Below are 24,544 nucleotides of genomic sequence, written 5' to 3'. Positions count from 1 at the left end.
GGGGAAAGTCAGGGGAGTGTCATGGGATGGCTCAGAGGGTAATGGCATCTAGTGTCAAGCAAAGAAAGGATCAACACCTGTCCGTTATCCACTGACCTCCGTGCAATATCGCACATCCACATAATATGAATGTGATTTAATCCAGGCGTGGTGATGCGGGCCTTTAATCCCATCATTTGGGAGGCAGAGGCAAATGGATCCCTATTAACAAAATAAATTAAACAAACAAACAAATCAAGGCAGATGACGGAGCTTGGGTTTGGCCGGGCCACTGCCGGACACAAACGTGGAGGACTGGAAACCGGAGGAAGTTGCCCCTCACAATCATGGCGGATAACAGAGCTTCAGAGCGGAAGCTTCCCTTCACAATCATGGCGTCCGGGGCGGGGCGGAGCTTCCTTGGGCGTGAGAAAAGGGGCTGGCCGCGGAAAACAGGAGATCATGTGACTGGGAAGATGGCTGTCTTTCCCTGGTAAGGAAGAACTGGCGAGTGGGCTTCAGGGAGGGGCCGCCCTTAGCTGCTCTCTATGTGGGTGGGCAGTCGTTCTTGTTAGAATCGGTGGCCTCTATCCCTGCCCAGATTGTCAGGACTACGGAAGAGCAGAATGCTGTCAGTTCTCTGCTCATCTCCGCTGTTCCGTAGCGGCTTCTGCTTCCTTGGGAGAAGTTGGCACGCCTGGGAGTTCTGGAGAAGGGAATGAACTCGTCCGGAGTCTGCACCCAGGAGACTTGTTCCTTGATCTCCTCATCCCACCTGAATGAGTTTAGTCTTTCCCGTGTGTAAAGTGGGGCCATTCACCCTATTATGTGTAGAGCCCTCAAACGTGCTTTTTTGCCTCAGGGAACGGTCAGTGTAGTTGAACCAAGAAGACTGGGGACAGGCCCAAAGGAGGGTGAGGGCAGTCGGTCAACTCCACTGGCGGCCTGCATAGACTGCAGAGAAGAACCTTCAACTGGGTCTTGCAGGATGCATAGGAACTCATCAAGCAGGAAGGAATAGTGTGTTCCTAAGTGACTGGTGAACAGGCCTTTTTGTACTTAAAACTGAGGTGACCTTCTGGTTGCCTCAGGTGATTTGTATCGATAAACAATCCAGACAGGATAAGTAGATGATAATGAGGTTGGGGATTGGAGGCTTGCATCTCAGGAGCTCATTTTCTGGTTTTTCTCTTTAAATGATGGGAGGTACCTTACAATGCCTGCGTTTGAGCATGAAAGAAATTTGTAACGCTAGGCCTTGAACTTAACCAACATCAACCCCCTGGCTTTATTTTGGCCTGACACTTTACTTCACTCTGTCCTGCAGACTTGCAAGGGACCACTTCAGGACACAGAATCAATGTGGTCCTGTGGGCCTCTTAGATCACACCTGGGCTTCCCTCACCTGGTCATGCTGGTGTAACCTTTGATACTTTTGTTATACATACCAATGAGACCGCAGCTCTGCTAGTGCCTATGGTCCTTGTAGTCTTCCCTCTCGAGCAAATGCAGAACATTTCTCTGTGTGGGGGTGCATGCTCATCTTTCAGTTTTGCCCACTGACCTTGTGTTCCTTAATGAGAGAGACAGACTCATGTCTGGCTTCTTAACAGTGATTGTTCCTGTCGATGGTGAGGGAGCTGGTGAGGCCCCTGGGAAGTGTGCCTCTGCTCCAGAGATCGAATTTCTCAAGGGTTGTGCTAAGAACCTAGCACTAAGATCTTATTTAACAATCCCAAGTCTGCTTTACATTTGAGAGCATGGGATCCAAGTTGACCTAAAGTCATGCAGCCTGCTGGGTGAATTCTAGAGACCTGGAAGAATGTTCCTGACCTCTTGGAGTTTGCCCTTTCCCTATGGGAATTGGCCTATGTAATCAGGAAAAACTGTTTCTGGGGTGTACGAATGGGAGGTACCTATGTCTTTGTTAGTGGAAAAAGTCTGATTTTGGCAACTGTTGAGATAGCAAGATTGAGTGCATTTAGTGAGGTGGTGGTGGTGGTGGTGGTGGTGGTGGTGGTGAGGCTGCTAGAGTGGACTGGGTTGTAGGAGAGACGAAGTGCTTGGCTGCACATACAGTGAAGGGGTCAGTGTGGCAAAGGGCCACCAGAAGCAGGTGGGAAGTTCCTAAGAAGGAATCGTGGGCAAAGCCACCTGAGGGGTTTTCCCTGAAGGGAGGCCTAGTGATCAGATCTGTATGCTGGGGACTCTGATGAGATGACACTTCTCTTTCTCTGCTCCAGTTGGGATGGGTTCTGGTTAGCTGTATGTGGCCTTTCCTCCAGACCCCTCATGTGTTGAGGTTCCCCTCTGTGATGAGGTTCCTCCTCTTCCCAGTGCTCTGACTCCTCCCTCTCGTCGTCCTGCTCACTGGGCCTTCCTCTTTATCAGTCCTGAGCTGATAAAGCTACTTTTGCCCTTTCTGTTCTCTAGTTGCCCTGTCTTTCGCAAATCCCCAGCCTGGACTTTTTCTTGCATCTCAGGAACTTATTCTTCTGGGGCACCTCCTCCAAGCCCTGCTATGTCTGTTCTGCTTCAGGAGGTTCCACCTGAGCCCAGGTCCCCTGAGCCCTGCCATATCTGTCCAGCACCAGGAGGTCCCCTGATCCCTAATGTATCTACATGTCCTGCTCTGGAAGGTCCTCTGAGCCCAGAGATCCCCTGAGCCCTGCTGCGTCTGTCCAGCTCTGGGAGTTTTGCTCCAAGTTATGGCTGCCTGGCCTCCTGTTGGCACCTGCCCTTTGCTTGGTTAACGCTACCAGTCAGCCAACATTGTGGAAACAGGGTTGGGGAAACTGGCCTCCTCTTAGTAAGTTCCCCTGAGTACTGGATCTGGCCTCACACATCCAGGATTTGTTGGCAGAGTTTGTGCACTCAGACAGCTTGGAAATTGTTTTTATAGCTCAGTTGGTAGAGTCCTCACCTGACACACGAGTTTTGAGTTTCATCCCTAGTATGGTTTAAACTGGATGTGATAGAGTCAGTAATTCCAAGGCTTGGAAGGCGGAAGATCGGGAGTTCAAGGTCGTGTTCAACTACCTAGTGAGTTTCAGGCTAACCTGGGCTAGTGATTTCAAATAAACAATAAAAATATTTTTTTATGTTTTTTTTATGTAGTGTTTTGTATTATTCTTGCTAGCAACATTATGTGCTCCAAGTTGATCCCCTGCCAGTGGAGTGGAGATAATATTTTAGGTCTCAGTCACCCATCTGGTGTTCTCTTGTCACCTTTCTGATTCGCCAAGTGTCTTGCTTGTTCACAGGCACTCTCGGAACAGGAACTACAAGGCGGAGCTGGCCTCTTGCAGGTTGGAGACAGTGCCTCTGGAGTGTGGGGACTACCACCCGCTGAAGCCCATCACTGTGAGTCCTATATAGGCTCCTACAGCAGGTCCCAGTTCCTTGGTACTAGTGGTAACTGCTTATGCATGTGTGAATCAACCTCTCATTAGATTAACTTCCTGTCACCCTTTGCCCTCCCACCTTCTCATGTCCTTGTAGTTGCTATGGGCAAAGGGTGAGGACTCCTTTTTGGATGCTTCCTGATCTTTAATAGTAGGAGTCACTCTGGCCACCTGGGGCAGGTGGGGTGGAGTGGTGAGTGTCCTGAAGAGCATCTTAGAGTGTTCAGTAAAAGAAAATGAGAGCTGACAGGAGACTTGCTGGTTCCCTCCTGCCGCAACCCCCATGTCACTAACAAGAATAGCTGCCCCTTGTCCCTTGGTGTCCTGGGAAAGCCTGGCTTTAGGTACCAAAACCCTCCCAAGGTTCTGATATAAAACTTGTAATAACCTACATACACCCTGCCATGTGACTTACCTTACCTGTGCACCGGGTGTGGTGGCACACGCCTGTCTTAGTCAGGGTTTCTATTCCTGCATAACACATCATAGCCAAGAAGCAAGTTGGGGAGGAAAGGGTTTATTCGGCTTACACTTCCATGTTGCTGTTCATCACCACAGAAAGTCAGGGCTGGAACTTAAGCAGAGGCCATGGAGGGATGTTACTTACGGATTTCTTCCCCTGGCTTGCTCGGCTTGCTCTCTTGTAGAGCCCAAAACTACCAGCCCAGGGATGGCACCACCCTCAATGGACTGGGTCCTCCCCTCCTGATCACTAGTTGAGAAAATGCCTTACAGCTGGGTCTCATGGAGGCATTTCCTCAACCGAAGCTCCTTTCTCTGTGGTCACTCTAGCTTGTGTCAAGTTGACACACAAAACCAGCCAGTACAGTGCCTATCGTCTTCAATTGAAAAGAAAGTAAGGGTAGGAGGAGCAAGAGTTCAAGGTCAGCCCGGGCTACGTAAAGCTGTCTCAAAATAAATGATTGATGAATGAATGAATGAATGAATGAATGAATAAATACATAAATAAAATGTTTATATTATTCATAATACCCAGTACTGCGTTACCATTGGGTCAAGAGCTGTCACACTATGTAGTTATGTAGTTTAAGAAATGACAGTCTGCTCTGGCCAGCTCAGATGTAGTTTTAGGTTTTTACTAGTCATGAACCTTGGACACTAAGTGTCAGTCATGTCATGGTTCGTGATCCTACCAGGAGGACCATTGTGGAGAGTCAGATGACATGGTGGCCTTGTTAGAAAGCAGATTCCCAGAGCTGGAGCGATGGCTTCACAGTTGAACACTTGCTGCTCTAGGCAGAGCTCCCAGGTTCAGTGTCCACTCACACACAAATGGAAAAGAGCCCCGTGGCTCTCTGGATGCCTGCTGAGCACTTGGCTAGTCTGGCCTACCTAGTGAGGGCCTGTCTTAAAGACAAGCAAGCAACCACACCAAACAACATCGTTATACTTGATTACTTCAGTGGAAAAGAAATCTTTCCTATATTCTCAGTCTGCCACCAGCTATACAGTTGGTCTGCACATTGAGCGATTTATGCTCCTGCCCATCTTCTGGGTGACCATCCAACTGATTCTGACAGTGTTCCAGACAGGAAAAGCCAGTGTCTGTTGTGGTAAATATTTGGGGGTTTCTACCCCATGTTAGATCATTTAGTTCCCAAATAAAAGACACAAAACCTTTATATCTGCTGGGCAGATATCCACCGTCTATGCTATTCTATCTAATTCCCTGTCAATAACCCTGAGATATCACTTGCCATGTCTCGCTTGGGCCACTCCTCCTCCAACATGAAGGCTGGCCTTCATGGCCATGGGCTCACGGTCTTCCTACCCCATGGCTTCTTTTTCTATCTCCTCTCTCTTGTCCTTCCTCATGGTCCCTGCCTCAGACCCAAAGCCCAGGAACTGAAGCCCCGCCTACTCCTCTTCTGCCCAGCTACAGACTATAGGCATCTTTATTAACCAATCATGGATAACTTGGAGGGCAAGGTTTACACAACAAAAGCTGGTACACATGAGGATTTGCTCATCTTGGAGCAGCCAGACCTTGGCTGCAGAATTTAGTATTTGACTATGAGCAGCATCAGACCAGGTCATCGTAGGTATCTTCCTGACTGCTCACGCTCCATCCGTAACGCACTGTGACCCTCGTGTCAGACACCAGCAAGCATTCTCTGGTAGACACCAGCTTTGGAGATACTTAGAGAGAGCGAGCACCAGACCCGACTTGAGTTACCAGGGCCAAGTCTACGGTATGCCCTGGGCCTCTGACCTCTATAAGGTCTTGTCCTTCCTTAGGTTATGTTAATTTGCTGAGGCAGTACACAGAGCTCAGGGAAGCTCTCCTGGTCAGAACAATATGGAGAACCCACTGGCCGGCTGGAGGCCTGGAGATTCTGTCCTCCAAGCACAGCCTCCTGTCTCCCCACCCCCCATGTCATCACAGACACTCCCCAAGTGCCTTCAATAAGGGATCTAATGTGTGTGTGTGTGTGTGTGTGGCGGGGGGCGGCTCTCAATGCTCAGGTTGATTGCTTTTAACTCCATTGCTGGCTTTGTCCTCCCTGGAGGGTGGGAATGAAGCCTGAAGCTCCTAGCCTCTGGGCTTGGCTGGTCTTTCTGGGGACCAGCTGTATTGTGGGGGCCATGGAGATATTGGGTCATGTGTCACTTGTTCACCAAATGCAAGCATTGCCTCTGCTGCAAATGACTGGTCAGTCTAGCTTCCACGGCAAGATTAAGTGGCCTAGTTGACTGTCCCCTGATGCAATCAGTCAGATGACCTCCACTGTACAACTTTCTCCCCAGGTCACCGAGTCAAAGACGAAGAAAGTGAACCGGAAGGGAAGCACTTCATCCACATCGTCCTCCTCCTCCAGCTCCGTGGTCGATCCTCTGAGCAGTGTCCTCGATGGCACCGACCCCCTGTCCATGTTTGCAGCCACCTCGGACCCAGCAGCCACAGTAACAGTCACCGTAAGGCAGCCCGGCCAGCAGCACACCTCGGGGGTGTCAGGTCTTCACCCTCAGGGATGGTGGTTTGAAGTTTTACCAGCAATGCATTGGGGCATTCTGATTGTGCGAGTCCAGGACATCTAGATAGCCGGAGGAATTTGATTAAGAATGTTGTCTGAGAGAGGCCGGGAGAGATCTGTGAGGTCTCTATATTTTTCTTAATTAATTTTTTTAAAGATAGGGTTTCATGCAGTGCACACTGGCCTATGTGAGAATGACCTTGAACTTCTCGTTCCCCTGCCTCTGCCTCACAAGGGCTAGGTTTACTAGTAAGAGCCACCACTCCCAGCTTGTTCAGTGCTGGACACTGAGCCCAGGACTTTGTGCCTGCCAGGCAAGCCCTCTGCCAACTGAGCCACACTCCTAGATCCTCAGCCCCTCAGCTGACTTTCCTTTTAAATTGTTGACTTGACACTATGTCTTAGATAACTTTTCACGTTTCGAACTTTTATTTTGCATGGCTGCGTTATATTCTGATTTGTTTGTTGTTGCCATGGAGTCTAGAGTGCCTGCTGGTATTGACAGCACACCAATGTCTCTTGAATATATACATACCTCATGGTGCTGTGTGCGCAGGTCTGTGTAGGGGAGCGTCCTAGAAGCTCTCTACTGGATGAAGGTAGTAGATGTGTGCTGTTCTGAGTGCACCACTGAGCCATCCCCTCAAAGGCCTAGTGGTCTGTATTCTGCCAGCAGTGCTAAGGCTCACCTGTTTCCTTGATTCAATATTCCGTTATTTTAATTTTCCATTATTTGGATTGTTGGGGGAAAAATGTCTTTTTCAGTGTGTTTTACAAAACTTTACAATTTATTTTATGTGCATGACTGTTTTGCCTGCATGTGTATATATACACTGGACGCATGTATGTGGAGGTCAGAGGAGGGCATTATCTACTGGAACTAAGTTAGACGTGCTTGTGAGCTGCCACGTGGATGCTCTGTAAGAGCAGTCAGTGCTCTTAACCCCTGTGCCATCTGCACTTTAATTGAAAATTTTTATTTTTTATGTGTATGTGCGGGGGTGGTGCATGCATGCTTGCTTGTACTTGGAGGTCAGAGGCTGACATCTGGTGTCTTTTCTGGATTGTTCTCTACCTTCCATGCGGACACGTTGAGGAAGAGTGTCACTTAAACCCAGGCACACAGAGTTAGCTAGTCTAGCTAACTAACTGCCCCAGGGATCCCATCTTCACCTCCAGACCTCACAAGCATGAAGTCCCAAGAACTCATGCAAAAACGTTGGACACAGTGGTGAATCCGTACAATCCCAGTGTGCGGAGGGAAACATGGATCCCTAGGGCTTGCTTGGCCAGCTAATTTGGCCCAATAATAAAATCTAGGCCAGTGAGAGATCTTGCCTCAAAGACTGCCTGAGGAGTGACACCTGAGATTGACTTTTGGTGTGCATATACACACATATGCACACACACATGCACACACGCATGCACACCACATCACGCCATTATTGTGGCCTGGTGGTGGTAGCCTATGCCTTATTCCCAATAATTGGGAGGCAAAAGCAGTCCGGTTCCAGGACAGCCAGGGCTACAACAAAGAAACCCTGTCTTTAAAAGGCCATTTACAAAAAGGAAAGAAAAGGAAAGGAGAGAAAACAGCAGCATTGCTGGGGCTGGAGTATAGCCGGGTGGTAAAGTGCTTGCCTAGCATGCTCCGGGTCCTGAGAAACAAGACCAACGATGCCAACAAAAGCTTCCCTCCTGAGGTGGTTGCTTTGCCCTCCCTAGGAAAGCTCCAGAAAGAAACGTGATAAGGATGACAACTCCTTTGTGGGACCTGATTTTGAGCCCTGGGCCAATAAACGGGGCGAAATCCTTGCCCGGTACACAACTACGGAGAAGCTGTCTATTGTGAGTACCCAGCTGCATATCAGTCCAGTGGTCTAGCTCCTGGATCCTAGAGTTTCCTCTCCTTCGTCAGTGTTATTTGTGTCCTAATTGCCTTCTTAAACAATTTCATGTTAAGGGTTAAGGGTGCAACTCAGTTCAGAAAAGGAATTGGTGTCATGGGCACCTTGGGGAGGGCACTCATAAAGGCATTTAATTAAAGGCATGAATTAAGAGGGGGAGAGGCGGGCAAGGTTTACCTCTCTCCCAGTGTCCCCCTTTGGAGTTGGAAGCTTGCTCGTGGAGTGGCTAATGAGTTAGGTAGTCTGGGGTATGTGTAAAGTGGGGGCCTTCCCTTTGCCCTAGGCAGGTTTCTCCCAGCAGGAGGGGCTCAGGTGAGCAATGCCCACCCCGGGTAACCAGTTAGTAGTGTGCTAGTTATGGTCAGCTTCAGTACTTATAAACCAAGTTCTGTCCTTGGACAGCATTAAGAACATTATGTCTCTCCCTTCTCCGAGGAGGTCCGGAGGTGGGGAGTCCAGGGTTGGAGTGATAATTCGGACCAGGTTTCTGATTTTTCTGTCTCACTCCTCGGATGTTTCTAGTGTTGAGTCACGTGTAAGTTGCTAGAAGGAAAACAAAAGGAAGATGTAGCCCCTCCCATCTGAGGGGGCCTCCTGGTAGTCCCTCAGCACTCCTCAGTCCTGTGGTTTTGGAGGTGGCGATGGATAGTATATAGATGCAAGGGAGGCTGGCTGGGCAGTGTAGCTTCCTGAATGTCTGACCGTGTTCTCGCCCAGCACCTCTCTCTCCTGCTTTCCACATGGCATGCTGAACAGAATGGTAAGAAGCACTGATTGGCTACTGAAGGGTGTTTCTTCTGTTTTCTCGAATGCATAGGTTAATTCAGAGGAGCTTTTCTCAGGTGTCAGTCCTTTTAACCCCTGAGGGTCATCTGGATGTGTTTAGAGTTATTTTTGCCCATTAGAATTCTAGGGGTTGCTTGGCATGTTGTGAGTGGACGTGAGAGAGGCTGTAAAACTCCACAGTGCATAAGCTAAACCCTACAGAGTGAAGCTGCCCAACCCACAGAGGCAGGAGCATGGTGGCTGAGAAACTTTGATTTAAGGATGTCCAGAATGAGTCTATTACTCAGTGCCATTAGAAGATCAAATCATGCTATTTGATGTCTCACTTGGCTAGTCCCCACATGAGTTGAAATTCAACTTCAAGGTGGTTTTTAGCCGCCTTCCACAGGACTCAAGTTCAATGTCAAGCATCTGAATCAGGCAGATCAGCTGCCTATAAGTCTAACTTCAGAGGACCCCACACCTCCTAGGGCACCAGTGCTCACGTGCACATAATTCCCATCCACAAAATTAAAGTATGAAAAACATTAATTATTGTATTTTTTTGTCTCTGCAGAATCTGTTTATGGGGTCAGAAAAAGGTAAGATGGGTGCTTGTTTTGATAGGTAAATTCTGCCTGTGCCTTCATTAATATTCACAAAGGAAGGGAAGCTCTTATCCTGCATCTGTCATTATGTTTGCCCAGTTGAACGGTTTTGGCTGATGGATACTGGACAGAAACACATACATAGAACATTAGTAAAATGAGACCAAAGACCCTTCCAGGAGTCAAAGGCAGACTTCTGGTTGACCGTCAAGAACAGAGGACAAGAGTATTCCCCACCACGGGATAACTTTAGACCCTGCCCCTCTGCCCCTGTGTCTGAGGTCCTTTTCCTGTGTGTGTAGGCATGTCTGCCCATGTGTCTGTGTAGAAGCTAGAGGTCAGCATTATGTGTCTTCCTCAACCGCTCTTCACTTTGTTTATTTATTGGTATGGGGACAGCTCTTACTGTCCTGGACCTCTACACAACATAGACCAAACTAACCTTGAGCTCACAGAGATCAACCTGTCTCTGCCACACAAGTGCTGGGATTAAAGGTGTGTGCTAACACGCCCAGCTTTTTTACCTAACTTTTTGAGAAGGGTCTCACTGAGCGTTCAGCTCACTGATTGAGCTAGACTAGCTAGCTGGAGACAAGCTCCAGGGATCCCAACTCAGGTCCTCATGCCTGTGCGTCACACGTTTCTAACTGAGGCCACTTCTTTAACCTTGGGCCCTTCCTTTGCCCTAGAGAAGAGGTTCTCAACTTTCCCAATGCTGCAACTCTTTAATACAGTTCCTCATGTGGTGTGAGCCCTGACCATTAAGTTAAAGTAACTACCTCATAACTGTACTTTTGCTATGATTATGAATCATAATATAAATATCTATGTTTTCCAATGATCTTAGGAAGCCTGTGTGGATGTGGAATTCTTGTTGAGAACCTGCTGCCTTAGATCTTTGTCCCTTGGGGAAAAGGCACCTGTGCTCAGTCTTACTAGCCTTTGGTCCCTGGACATTGGAAGGGTCAGATGTTCAAAGTCATCCTAGCAAGTTCAAGGCCAGCCTGTACTATGTGATACCCTATTTAAAAAAAAAAAAAAAAAAAAAAATATATATATATATATATATATATAAAATATTGTGGATATAGAATCCTCATGAATTAGCAAGTCAAAACAAGCTAAAATAGGCAAATTATTTGGATGGTTTGAATATGAAATGTTCTCTATGAGGTTATATTTGTATTTTGTACGTGTGTGTGTGTTGTGTTGTGTATGTTCATGTGTATGTGTGCGCACATACTCTCACGTGTGTGTTTTACATGTATACATATATTACTGTGTCCATGGCAGGAGATGCATGTGCAGAGACCAGAGGAAGAAGACATTGAGTGTCTTTTCTGTCATTTATTCTCTTGAGACAGGGTCACTTACTGAGTTTGGAGCTAGCCAGGCTGGTGGCCAGCCAGGGCCTGTTCTCCTCCTGTTTGCCCCGGCCGTGTTGGGATTCACAGCTCTCTTACAGTCCCACCTGGTGCTTTCCCTGTGTTCTGAGAATTTAAACTCAGAGCGTCATCCTTGCACAGCAGCGACTTGTGCCCATTGAGCTATTTTTATATCCTTAGGGCCATTTCAGGAGGCCGGGATTGTTAGAGTGGTACCAGTGGATGTGGCTTGTTAGTGGTCTGATGGTTATAACTAGTTATAACTGGTCCTGACCCTGCTTCCCACTTCCTGGTTCTTCACATGAATAACCCTCACCACTATGACATTCACAGCTTTAGGACTGGCCTGACTGGGGTGACTGGGGTGAAGAGACAATAGACACATGTACAGCAAGGCTGGGATCAGTGGGCCATGTGCTCTGATGGAGACACCGTCACATCAGCCTGGAAACTCTGGGATAGGAGGCAGGTTTACCATCTGTAGCAGCATGACCAGAGGTTAGCTAGTCTCGGAAGGGCGAGCAGTTTCAGGTTACAGTTGTCTGGGAGGAGAGAGCTGTGGTTGACTTGTTCTGAATACACTGTTGCCGTCCATACTCAGACCAAGGGAAGGACTAGCCATTTCTCTGGGTCTGAGGTACTGGGTCCTTGACTCACAGGTGTTCACCCACTCTCCACACTCCACCTGTTGTCCCCTGCTGCTGTGAGATGAGCTACTTCCCCATGACTTTCCCCTTATGTGGACTCAAAGCCTTTAAAACTCTTGATAACCATTCACCATTTCTCCCTTAAGTTGTGACTGTTGGGCATGTGGGTCACAGAGGTTCTTGGTAATAAAATAGCTTTGCCAGGCTGTTAAGCGATTATAGATCATCAGTTCGCGCTAGGGCCAGGAACCCCGGGCCTGCGAAGAGGATAGGAGCAGCTTGGTGTGTAGCCAGTATTCTGCCCCGTAACAAAATACCCAGACAATGGCTGAACACGAGGAAGACTTATTTTGGCTTACAGTTTCAGAGGTTTCAGTCCATGTCTCTTTGCTCTGTGGCTTTGGGCCTGTACTGGCACAGTCCAGTGTAGTGGGAACATTGCCAGAGGAGGCCTGGTCACCGTATGAGAAACAGGAAGAAGGGGTCAGGGTCGGTCCTCTCAAGAGCACAGTCTTAGTGGCCTAACTTTCTAGTGCTGGCTCTACTTTTCCAAAGGTTCCATCACCAGCTACTGGCACTGTGGGCTGGCGTCCATACCTTCAACACAGGGGCCTTTGCGGGACGTTCAAGTTTCATTCTTTATTCATTTGGTAGAAAGAGCAAGGGCTAAGTCAGTCATAGGACCCTCAGCATCATCATGGGCAGCACTTTGAAAATGGGGAAGAGATTCTGAAAGGCTTGGATGGCCACAGTAGTCTGAACAGATCCCCTTGCCCTATGTCTGGCCCGTGACTTCATGTCTGTCATCTGCATCCTGGCTCCTGCCAGCACTGGGGAATGGTGTTGAGAGCTGCTGGTTGAACAACTAGGCCTGTTTGCCTGGGAAGAGGCCTTTGACGTGTTCTTCCTGCTCTGGGCAGCTGAGGAGGTGGGTTGCTATGTAAATATAAAGGCCTGGTACTGCTGGGCCATCATGAGTGCATGCCTGAGAAAGGAAACAGTGCATGGCAGGGTTCTGCATTGTTCCTTTAGGAACAAGCAAACAGTGCAGTGTGATTTACAAATACCCTACGTGGGGGTTCACCTTTCTGGGACCACCCACTTTGCTTCTGGCGGGCACTGCTGGTGGAAAAAGCTTCCACTAGGCCTTGAGCCTGTAAGGAGGCAGAAGCCGCTCTACCATTGTAGTGTTCTGAGGTGAGCTGTTTTCTGACATGTAATAGGTGTCTTTCATGCGGGGTGTGGGTGCATGAGAAAACCTGTTGTGTGACCAATGTCTCTCCTGTGTAGGTAGAGCTGGGGCTGCGGCTTCTGCCATGTCAGAGAAGGTTCGGACTCGTCTGGAAGAGCTGGATGACTTTGAGGAGGTGAGAAGGCTTCTAATTGGGTACAGTGAACAGGGCTCTCCAGCCCTTGCCAAGGGTGGCTGCTCACTGTGCTAGGTCTCCTGGGGCCCTGTCTCAGTTCAGGGAAAGATGCTGAGGCCTAATGCTCACCTGGTAGGAACTGGTTCCTCAGAGTCCTCTCCACTTTGTGATGTAGGAGCAATCCTTCTGTGATCTGGGGACTCTGTCAGCAGTAAAATCCACGTGGAGTCACACCCAGTGAAACAGCTTTGCGTGGCCCAAAGATCCCACCTCGAAGCATTGTTTACACAAGGCCTGTTGAATGTGGCCCACAGGACCCTTGTGATTGCCTGTGTATGCTTTGAAGTACAGGCTTGTTTGCCAGCTCTTAAGAACCGGCACATTTGGATCTGTGAAGATGACTTGGTCAGTAAAGTTCTTGGTGTACAAGCATGAAGGTCTGACTTTGATTCCCAGATCCCTGTAAAAAAGCCTGGTGTGTTTGCCTACATATATGTGCATATGTATATGTTTATGTATACACACACCTCTTGCATGCCTGGTGACCAAAGGAGCCGGAAAAGGCTATTACATCCTCTGGATGTATTGACAGCTGATTCAGTATCCAGTCAGGATCTTGGCTTCATTAGTGGCAGGCTGAGGTGCAGATGTGGCACTGAGTAGCAACGTGCAGCCAGTGTCCGTTTGTCCTGTGTGGAGGTGGCAGTCGATTGAGGCTTTTCCTTTTCCTCCTGTGCTCAGGTCTGCCTTTTCTGCCCACAGGGATCCCAGAAGGAGCTGCTGAACCTGACCCAGCAGGATTATGTGAACCGCATAGAGGAGCTCAACCAGTCTCTGAAGGATGCCTGGGCCTCCGACCAGAAAGTTAAGGCTCTGAAGATTGTCATTCAGGTCAGGCGGGGGGACGTTTCATGTTTTTTCATTTCTTAAAAATTCTGTGTAAAACTCCACTTAACTTTTAGAGTCCTCCCTCAGAGTCTTACCCTCATTCCTCGCTTCCATACTCACAGATGTCTTTTGAAAAGCGTGATTAGGAATCTGTTTTTGTGAGATGACTAATCCTAGGGTCACCGTGTACAGCTGCACAGGCCATACATCCCATGATTCTAGGAACCACTGTTGCCCTAGGTGACAGAATTAATGATTTACCCCTGCTGTGCAGTACAGAGGCTGGCTATGTGGCTTGGATAGAATTAATGATTCACCCAGTGTTGTGCAGTACGCAGGCCTTGGGACAAGTGCTATTGTATTTGTGATTTGTGCACACTAAGGTTTGGGTAACTGTCTTCCAGGATGCCTCAACCAGCCTGATTGGCTTGGAATGTGAGATGAATGTCTCTGTCTTTTAAAGACATAGTCATATAAGGAAAATACACTCATACTGCAAAGAGAAGTGTGTTTGTGAATTATCTCGGTGAATTTGTTGATTTGCTGATGGCTCTTGGAGTCAGTCCTGTAAGGAAAAGGTTTTTTAATTTTTCTAAGATGTATTTTATGTATTTGTTTATTTTGGTATTTCAGGGTTTCTCTGTGTAGTCCTGGCTGTCCTGGAACTCACTCTGTAGTCCAGGCTAGCCTTGAACTCAGAAACTCTCCTGTCTTGTTCACTACCATGGCCCAACTCTTACTTTTACTTATGCATATGTGTTTGTGTCTTTGTGAGAATATACCATGTGTGTGGGGTCCCGTGGAGGCCGGAAGAGGGAGTCAGGCCTTTGTGGGCTGTTGGTTGCTGGACTTGGGTCATCAGGAAGAGCAACGAGTGCCCTTAGCTAGAAATTTGTCTCTCCATCTCCAGGAAAAGGTTTTATTCTGTACTTTTACCCTGAAGACCCTCCTCTCTTGGCAAAAAGTTACTTCGGTCAGGGCCTAGGATGCAGCTGAGTTAGAGTGCCTGCCTGGTGTGCAGGCAGCCCTGGGTTTGAGCCTCAGCACTGTATAACCTGGGTGTGCTGGGGTGTGGTTCTGGACTTGGTGGAGGTAGGAAGAACAAGGTCATGTTTGCCTACATAGCCTGCAGGAAGACACCTGTCCCAAGATAAGTTATAATAACAACAACAATGCAAAATTTAAAAAAGAGAAAACAGTAGAACCAGTGAGAGTGAGGCCTTTGGAGTTAACTGATGACTTGAGTTGGGTCCTCAGAACCCACAGTGGAAAGAGAACTGACCCCTGTACATTCTTGTCTGACCGCTGCATGTGTGCCCCGACCCACAGTGGAGTTCTCTCTCTCTCTCTCTCTCTCTCTCTCTCTCTCTCTCTCTCTCTCTCTCTCATACACACATAGTAAGTACATACATGTAAAAAAGATTAAGAAAAGTGAAAGTGCTCAGGTCACAGTGAAAGAGGGAATTCGCATGCACTGCTTTGCTGGTTTTGGAGCAGTGTCTCTGGGACATTTGTCACAGAGAGTCATTTGTCACTTCTTGTCATGGTATTGGGACATTTCTTGATAGCGGTCTGTGCACTTGGCTCTTGAAGTGTTTGAAGTTGAATCTGTGTGTAGCAGGGTGGTCTTTCCTGGGGTTTTGTGACTCGGGGAAGCTGGGCTAGTTCTCTTTTCCTGTTGTTTATAGAGTAAATACTCCCAGAGAAAGGGCCTCTCATCATGCCTGCAACTGAGGGTGCCTTCGAGTTCAGATAGCTGCAGGTGTTTGCACTGTAGAGTGACCCCAGCCTGGAACTTGGGACTCCATCCGAGGTCACCATCTCAGGGAAGGAGCCAAGCAGAGTCTGATTAATCCTACCTGCTGGATCCTAAAGTTCTAAATGCTTTTGGAGGTTACTATAAGGAAATGAAGAAGGCATAGCATATAGGGAAATAAGCAAGGTCCCCTCATTTTCTCTGTGGCTCACATTTTTTTGGGGGGTGGGGTGGGGAACACTCATCTACCTGGAGGACCTGGGTTCTATCCCAGGATTGACATCCCCAATCAACATAATTTTTAGCACATAATTACCACATGCTTAAGCCTAGAGTTCAATGACTTTGAGCCAGGCATGGTGGTGCATACATGTAATCTCCAGGCTGAGTCTGGAGCACAGCTAGTTCAGTGTTAGCCTGAGCTACATCTTAAGACCCTACCTGTCAGGTGGTGGCAGTGCACACCTTAATCCCAACACTCAGGAAGCAGAGGCAGGTGGATCTGTGAGGTCAAGGCCAGCCTCATCTACAGAGTGAGTTCCAGGACAGCTAAGGCTACACAGAGAAACCTTGTCTCGAAAAACAAAACAAAAATCAAAAAAACCCTATCTCTCCAAAGTAAGGAACTACAATGAATTTTAGTACATTTAAAGTGGTACAAGTATCTTAGCTCACGTAGTCCCGATTTAGAACATCATTATCACCCTAACCCCTCAAACCTGACTAATCAGAGCCCACCACATTCCTCCTAGGATACCATGCCCTGCCTTCGTCTATACATGAGCCATAGGATGGGCTCCTTCTGTACATAAGTTTACATCTGGCTCCTTCCTTCCTTCCTTCCTTCCTTCCTTCCTTCCTTCCTTCTTTCTTTCTTTCTTTCTTTCTTTCTTTCTTTCTTTCTTTCTTTCTTTCTTTCTTTCCTTCTTTTTAAAGATTTATTCATTTATTATATATAAGTACACTGTAGCTGTCTTTAGACACACCAGAAGAGGGCACTGGATCTCATTACAGATGGTTGTGAGCCACCATGTGGTTGCTGGGATTTGAACTCAGGACCTCTGGAAGAGCAGTCGGGGCTCTTAACCACTGAGCCATCTCTCCAGCCCCACATCTGGCTTGTTTCATTTAGCTAAAAATTTTGAAGTTCATCTGGGTTGTGTTATGCGTTGAGGCTGAGTTCCTCCGAGTAGTACTCCATGGCATATGTGACCACGGTTTGTGTACCTGTGAACAGAACAGTTGTTGATGTCCAGTTGCTCTCATCCTTGGAATGCTGCATATGAGTCTGTGTGGATTTAATGTTCGTCTTCTGGGTAGATTCCCGGGAGCAGCCCTGCTGAGGCAGGTGGTGGATTTTTTTAGAAACTACCAAATTGCTTTTGAAAATGGCTGCCCCTTTATGTCCCCACCAGCAGTGCCAAAGACACTAGTCCCTCCCCAGTGCCCTAGTCCAGTGCACGTGTGTGAGTGCTGGCATGTGCCATGGCATGTGTATGGAAGTCACACGACCGCCTTGCGTGTCAGTCCTCACCTTCCTCTTCGTTTTGGCAAGTCCTCTTACTGCACTGTGTTCTGATGCCAGGCTGGCTGGCCCACGCTCTGGGCATTCTTCCTCTGCCTTCGGTCTCGCTGTAGGCTCCCTCAGATTTGGAGAATTCGGGCTCAGGCTTTACCGGCTGAGCCATCTTCCCCGCAAACAGCTAGTCTTATTCGTCATTGAGAACAAAACACCCACCGCTGTTTCAGTGTTTTTCCGGCAATGGTGATGAGTTTGACTGCAGGTGCCTCAGCCCCAGTGCCCTGCCAGTAGACGGCCAGTGAGCAGCAGTGTCTCAACCTCTGCTCAGGGGAGGCTGAGCCTGGGAGCTGTGTGACACCCCCCTGTGCAAGCTTAGTGGAGGAGGCGTGTTTTTTTTTTTTTTTTTTTGATTTATTTATTTATTATATATTGAGTACACTGTAGCTGTCTTCAGATACACCAGAAGAGGGCATCGGATCCCTTTACAGATGGTTGTGAGCCACCATGTGGTTGCTGGGAATTGAACTCATGACCTCTTGAAGAGCAGTCGGGTGCTCTTAACCGCTGAGCCAGCTCTCCAGCCCGAGGAGGCGTGTTTTACACCGCTGAGTGTGCTGCCTGCTTGCTTTTTTGGTATAGCCTTCTCACAGAGCCCTTGTTAAAGTTACTGCTTCTTGAATGTTTGGCTTGAGAGTCTTTATCTGTGTGCGCATGTGCATGGTCTATACACATATGTGTGTCTGTGTGTGTGGGGGTGCATGTGGAGGCCAGAGGGTAATGTTGGGTGGGCATCTTCCTCAGTTGCTTTCCCCCTTATTTTGAGAGACAGAGTCTCTAATGGGACCTTTCTTTATCTCTCATATTTAGCTACTGGATGGCTATCAGGCTCTGCCCCCCAGTGCTGGGTTGCTGTACAGGCCACCAAGCCTGGCTTTTGACAGGAGTCCTGGGGATCCAAACTCAGGGCCTCATGCGTGCGTGCTAAGCACTTTACCCACTGAGCCACCTCCCCAGCAGCGCTCTGGAGATTCTGTTTTTTTTTTTTTTAAACTTTCTTTTAGTTTTTGGAATTATATCATTTCCCCCTTCCTTTTCTCCCGCCAGACCTTGCCACACACACCCCTCCTTGCTCCCTTTCAGATTCATGGCCTCTTTTTAATATACATACACATATGTGCCTAATGTATGTGCAACCATGAGCTGCTGGTTCTGTGTAGTGTTACTTCTGTGTATGCTCTCAGGGCGAGCGGATGGCTGTGTCTTCCTGCCCCCAGCGTTCCTTAGCTGCCTGTGCTTCTTTGTGCGGGGCTGATGCCCACTGAGCGAGCTTTCTCTTTCCACATTAGCTCATCTATTGCCCTCGTTCAGCTCACGTTCAGGCAGTCAGGCTGGTGACACTATGGGCGGCCTTTGGGACTGTCCATTTTTAACACCCCGGTCTTAGGAAACAGCACCATAGCCTTTAACACCACAGTATCTGTAAGATGCTGCTGTGTAAGGTAGTTTTACTTCAAGAGGTTCTTACGACTTAACTTTAGATTTAAAAAAAAATCTATTTTTTTCTCATCCTTTCTAAAACACATGTTCATGAAAGCAGCTTGGGGGCAGGGACCAGCACACAGCTGTGTGGGACGTCCCAGCTGGGTGGAATCTGGAGTGTGGGCTGAGCTGTGCATGGCCAAGGGGCCCTGCATGGCAGTGGTGGAGAAGGAGGTGGGGAGACGTCATCTTCCTAGGAACCATGGGGTGTGCACTGTAAACACTCTCTGGGACTTGGGGTCATTGTATTTTTTTTTCCTTCTGAGTCCTGAACTCTCCATGAGTGATTGTTTAAGTTGGGAACTCTCATAAAGGGCTATGAAGATCACAGAGCAAGACAGCAGGGGCTGTAATTCCATATGCATCCAAAGGCTGCAGTGAAACAAGCATCTCTGTTGTGACAGCTCATGGCTCCCTGCCCCTGGGAGAGGGTTTCCGCAGGTCAGACACAGTGTTTATGCATAGGCATGTCACGCAGAGGAGAAACTTGGCCACTCTCAAGGTTTAGATGCTGGGAGCCAGAGGCAGAGTGAAAATCCGTGCCCAGGGGACTCAGCTGCTGGATGTCCTGACCACCACCTGCATGCCCTGCTCACCAGAAATGCATGTTTACGGGCCTTTTCTTTAATGTCCAGTTTATTTTTTATTTGTGAATTGATAAATTCGTGCAGGCATGGGCACGCATCTGTGACAGCCCCAGGAAAACGCCAGCTGTCTTCCCCCATCACCGTCTACTTTGTTATTATTTTTCAAGACAGGGTTTCTCACCGTAGCCCTGGCTATGCTGGAACTCACTGTGTAGGCCAGGTTGGCCTTGAACTCAACGATCCCCCTGCCTGGTTCAGCAAAGTCTTCTTCAGTCTCAAACTGTGGCTTTCTCAGAGCCAGGCTTTCCAGAACATTCTGTAGGAGGCTCTGTAAGCATTCTGCTTCTTTTTTGTCAAAAAACGAGTGTGAGTGAGTGGTAGGTCTGGGGAGCTGGCTGACTGTGCAGGAGCACTGGCCATACAGATGAGAGGACTTGAGTTTGAATCCTTAGCACCCTTAGGAAAAGCTGGGCACAGCAGGGCTTTCCTGTAACCCTGGCACTGAGGGGCAGAGGCAGGCAGAGTCTAGGAGATCATTGGCAGCTAACCAGTCAGCCTAGCTAAAGTGACAGCTTCAGGCTCAGGGAGACCCTTCCTCAAGGGAATAATGTGGACTTAGAGAAAGACTCTTAACATCTGCCTTAGACTTCCACATGCACACACACAGTGTATGTCTGCATGTACACGTGCATACCACACATGAACACAAGGGTGTACGTCTGCATGCACACATGCATACCACTCACAAACACACAAGGGTAAAGTACAGGTATAGAGACGGCTCAGCATTTAAAAGCACTGGCTATTCTTCCAGAGGACTAGGGTTTGTGTCCCAGCATCTATATGATGGTTTACAGACATTTATAACCCAAATTCCAGGGTATCCGCCACCCTCTTCTGACCTCTGGTGGCAGTAGGTACATGCACACACATGCAGGCAAAACATCCATTTACACAAAGATCTAGAAAATAAACAAGGAAAGGTTTTTCTCGTGCATGTCCCCTGTGGGAGAGGCTGACACAGGGCTGGGCACGCATCGCTGTGTTAACTTGCTTTTGGAGATCATCGGTTTTCCACACTTGGAGGTTCTCCAAGTCTGGCTCCCTAGAGTGAATGCCCTCTCCTGTTCTTTCTAGTGCTCAAAGCTGCTGTCAGACACGAGCGTTATTCAGTTCTACCCAAGCAAATTCGTCCTCATCACTGACATCCTTGATACGTTTGGTAAGTACCGGAGCTGCCCTGTGTCTAGGGCCTGTATTTGCTTTGGCGGAAAGCAGCCGCCAGCACTGCCTAGGTCGGGTTCTGCTGTTACTTCAGTCCCGTGGGTTAAGGCACGAGGGAGAACCGGCTGCTCTGTGACTTCTTTCTCTCCCGTTTGTAAAGTCAAGTCAAAGGGTTTGTATCTAGAATGCTGTATGTATTTTATCTTAACAACACGACAGGTACGTTTTGATTTTGATTGATGCATGGTACTTATCTGTATTTCAAGGATGCAGTGTGGCATTTCAGCATAGGTGTACGGTATGAGATAGTCAGGGTCATTGTCGCATGTGTCCATTGCCTCAGACATCTGTCACTTCCTTTTGTTGGGAACATTTACAATCCTCTACACTTACCATTTCAAATATTTCAATTGTTTAGTTAATTGCTGGATGTCTGTGTGCTAGGCATTAGGAGTCTTTCTTCCCAGCCCACTGCATTTGGTGTCTTTAATGGTCTCTTCTAATCTCCACACAGGCCAGTAGCATGATGAGCGAAGCAGTTAGGTCAGTAGCATGTGTCCTGGCTAATCTCCAGGGCACCTACACTTGCATTGATCGGAACACTGTAACCAAGTACTTAGGATAGCCAGTTAATGAGGAGGACAGGCTTACTTGGGCCTTTTCAACCCTTATTTTCAGTAATGGTTCTTAAACGCTTTAACCTCCCTTTAGACTACCACCCACCGGAGGGAATGGAAAAGCAGCATACAGGGGAAGTGGACCCGTTTAGAAAGGTTTTTTGGAGCAACTTCCCATCTGTGTTTCTGGACATCAGTCCTTCACTTCACAGGTCTGCAGGGGCAGCTTGATCCACTCACAAACACTTCACGGACAGACCAGCAGTCCAGTTCTGTAGAGTTGGGATAAAACACAATCGGTGGTGGCACTATCTAGCAGAGATAGCCAGGCCTCAGCCTCGGGACAACTCAGCAGGAAGGATCAGGAGGGACACCAGAAGTTGTCAGCTGTGTCTCTCATTGAAGTGAAGATCAGTGAAGACGCGAGACCCTCAAGCGTTGTACAGCTAACTCTATAAGCAAGCCAAGCTCACCTCTGTCACTGGTCGTTGAGTCCTATTTATACTCCCTCCAAACCGCACATGTCCTCCGTGGGTCAGCACTTGCTTCTGTCTCAGTTGACATCACTCTGCCAATCAGCCCCAGTCCAAGGAAGTGGCAAGAAATGGCAGCACACCGCCAGAAGGGTTTTGGTGCGTTTCTCTCCATGGAGTCCTGACAAAAGGAGCTTAGCTATGCATGTAGGGTGAACAGTACATGCATGTCGTTAGCAACGAGTCCTTCATCACGTGTCCTTTCGTGTGCTTGCTTTACAGAACGTCCTTCCGCTTTATGTCTGCTTCAGGAAATGCTCCTTCATGAGTCTGCCATAGCCTTTCACCGGTGTCCGCCTCAGGACAACACTCCTTCACGTGTTTGCCCTAGCAAAACACCACCCAACACAACTGACTTTCCAAAGAACCCTTAAGTTTCCACTTCACGGGTCTGTGGCAGGGTTTACAGATCTGGAGTTTCTGTTTATGACTTGGGCTTGTGGCAAGACAGCACAGCTGGCAGGAATGTGCGACAGGCAGATCCACTCACTCCATGGCCCAGAAGCAGAAGAGGAACAAAGGGCTGGAGCCTCACTGTGGTCTTCAGGGGGAGCTCTAGGTGGCTTAAATATTTGCCAGTAGGCTCCACCTCTTAAAGGGACCACACCTCCAGAGACCAGTGCATGAGCCCACACCTTTAAGATCGGCCTTGGGGAAACAGTGAAGGTCTGCACCCTAGCAGGAGCTCAGCCTCTCTTCCCTGCCCCGCACGTGTTTGTCTCAGGAACTGATACTGACACATGACACTTCATCTGGACACTTAGGCATCTTTTGCATCCATTCCTGAAGTTCTTCCCGGCTTGCCCATTTCCTTGTGTCTTCAATCCCCACCGTTCTGTCTTGCCTACATGGCAATCATAGTGCCTCTGAGGTCTTCCTGCATTGGTCATTGGGATTACCCATACCTCTTGTAGGAGACAGAGTGATCTCTTACAGCTTAGTGGAAACTTTAGACAAAGAGACTAATCTGAAGGCCCAGGGGCCCCTTGGCCTGGTGCATAGCAGTAGGTGGTTGGACCGGGCAACACTCTGGGCTGTACATACAGTGTAGAGGCACCCAAAGGAACTTATAGATGAGCTTCTGAGAGCTGGAGTCAGATGGAAGCGTTCGCTGTCCCACCAAATGGAGTCCATCGTCTTGTCTGCAACCCTTCCAACAACAAGCCTTCTAGGCTGCCGAAGATTCAAGAGTGGGTTCTGCTTTTAGGTACAGCTGATGTAGGGACTTGGTGTAATTGAAATTTTTTTTTTTTTTTTTTTTGTCTTTCTGGTACTTTCTCTTGGGTGACTTCATTCTCAAGATTCACACTGCGTTCTCTGTTTCTATCAGTGTTACTGCTGGTGTTCACAGGGTGTGGAAAGGCCTTTAGGTTCTACCACACTGGCCCGGCTCAGGTCACGATGACATCTGGCAATGAGATAGGCCTAGTGCCCGGGTTGATTGCCCACAAACCTCCGTTGTTGCCAAAGAGAGAAATGGGCTCTAGTCATGTTTGGTGCTTACACATCTCCAGTTTTTAAAAAAGGAGAGCCTTGCCTTGTCTGGATAAAATCCTGAGTTCTGTGGCCGGTCTTGTCTTGTGCTGTTCTAACAAACTTGCCTCTTCCTGTCAACACGATGACCTAGGATTGGAGAGTCTTGCAGTTCAGGACCACAGGACACATGGCCCAGGCATCTGGAGATGCATGAACATGGCAGAAGTATGACAGTCTATGGTTGGCACATCGGTAGAGACCATAGGTGTTGGTAGACTGCTGGCTTCCCTGGCTGCTGCCTCTCCTTCAGTCATGAGTTTGAGATTCAGTTTTTCCACCTACGAAATGGTGGTGCATGGGAGACACTGAAGTGGAAACTTTGGAAGTCAGTTGTGTTGGATGGTTTTGCTGGAGCAAACACGTGAAGGAGTGTTTTCTTGAAGTGGACACAGGTAAAAGGCTAAGGCAGACTTGTGAAGGAACTGAAGCAGACACGGGTTCTGCTAAAGCAAGCACGTGAAAGGACTCATGATGAAGGATTCTTCACTAACAACTAACATGTATTGGTCCACCTTACACGTGTTTTTGAGCTCCATTTGTCCAGACTCCAGAGAGAAATGTACCAAAAAACTTGTGGTGGTGTGCTACAGTTTCTTGCTGCTTCCGAGGACTCGGACTGATTGGCAGAGTGATGTCAGCCAAAGACAGATACATGTGCTAAAGCAAGACAGGCGTTGAGGCAAGACCCGTGGAGGATAGGAAGTGTTTGGAGGCAGTAAATAGAACTTGATGGACAGTGGCGGAGGCTGCGCTTGGCTCGCTGGTAGGGCTAGCTGTGCAATACTTGTTGACCTTACATCTTTGCTGATTTTCACCTCCCTGAGAGAAGCACAGCTGAGAGCTTCTCCCGATGTCCCTGCTGGTCCGAATCCCTCCTGCTGCTTACTCAAGCTGAGGCTAAGACCTGGCTGCCTCTGCTAGGTAGTGCTACCACTGCTGTTTCGTGTTTGCTAGCCTGACTACCAAACTGGACTGGTGGTCTATCCGTGAGTGTTTGCAAGGGGATTGGGCTGACCGGTGAACCTAAGGGCTGATCTCCAGACAACACAGACGGGAGTTGCTCTAAAGAACCATTTCTAAACAGGTCCACTTCCCCTGTATCCTTTCTTTTCCATTACCTCTGGTGGGTGGTGGGCTAGCTGAGAGGTTGAAGTGTTTAAGAACCATCATTAAATACAGGTTTTGAAAAAATTAAAGTTACAAGACACCCTCTCCCAGACTTTCTGGAGAGAACTCCCTGATGGGAGTGGGAGGAGCAGAGAACACTTTTCCTTTCTAAGAGCT

At 48.3% G+C, this 24,544-nt stretch overlaps 1 protein-coding gene across 1 annotated transcript in view; it reads left to right on the top strand.

Moving 5' to 3' along the window:
• Positions 1-356: 356 nt before the first annotated feature.
• Vps35l (VPS35 endosomal protein sorting factor like) overlaps positions 357-24,544 on the top strand; it is a 103,609-nt gene continuing 79,421 nt past the window's right edge. The window contains exons 1-8 of the mRNA XM_032892802.1: positions 357-472; positions 3,243-3,342; positions 6,153-6,320; positions 8,105-8,227; positions 9,629-9,653; positions 12,982-13,058; positions 13,821-13,949; positions 20,488-20,572. Of these exons, the coding sequence (XP_032748693.1) occupies positions 372-472; positions 3,243-3,342; positions 6,153-6,320; positions 8,105-8,227; positions 9,629-9,653; positions 12,982-13,058; positions 13,821-13,949; positions 20,488-20,572 (808 nt within the window). The 5' untranslated portion in view covers positions 357-371. The remainder of the gene's footprint in view (positions 473-3,242; positions 3,343-6,152; positions 6,321-8,104; positions 8,228-9,628; positions 9,654-12,981; positions 13,059-13,820; positions 13,950-20,487; positions 20,573-24,544) is intronic.

This window comes from Rattus rattus, chromosome 2 (genome assembly GCF_011064425.1).
Source record: "Rattus rattus isolate New Zealand chromosome 2, Rrattus_CSIRO_v1, whole genome shotgun sequence".
In the NCBI taxonomy this organism is placed as follows: domain Eukaryota; kingdom Metazoa; phylum Chordata; class Mammalia; order Rodentia; family Muridae; genus Rattus; species Rattus rattus.
The sequence above is the reverse complement of the archived record's forward strand: the minus strand, read 5'-3'. Positions and strand labels throughout refer to the sequence as shown.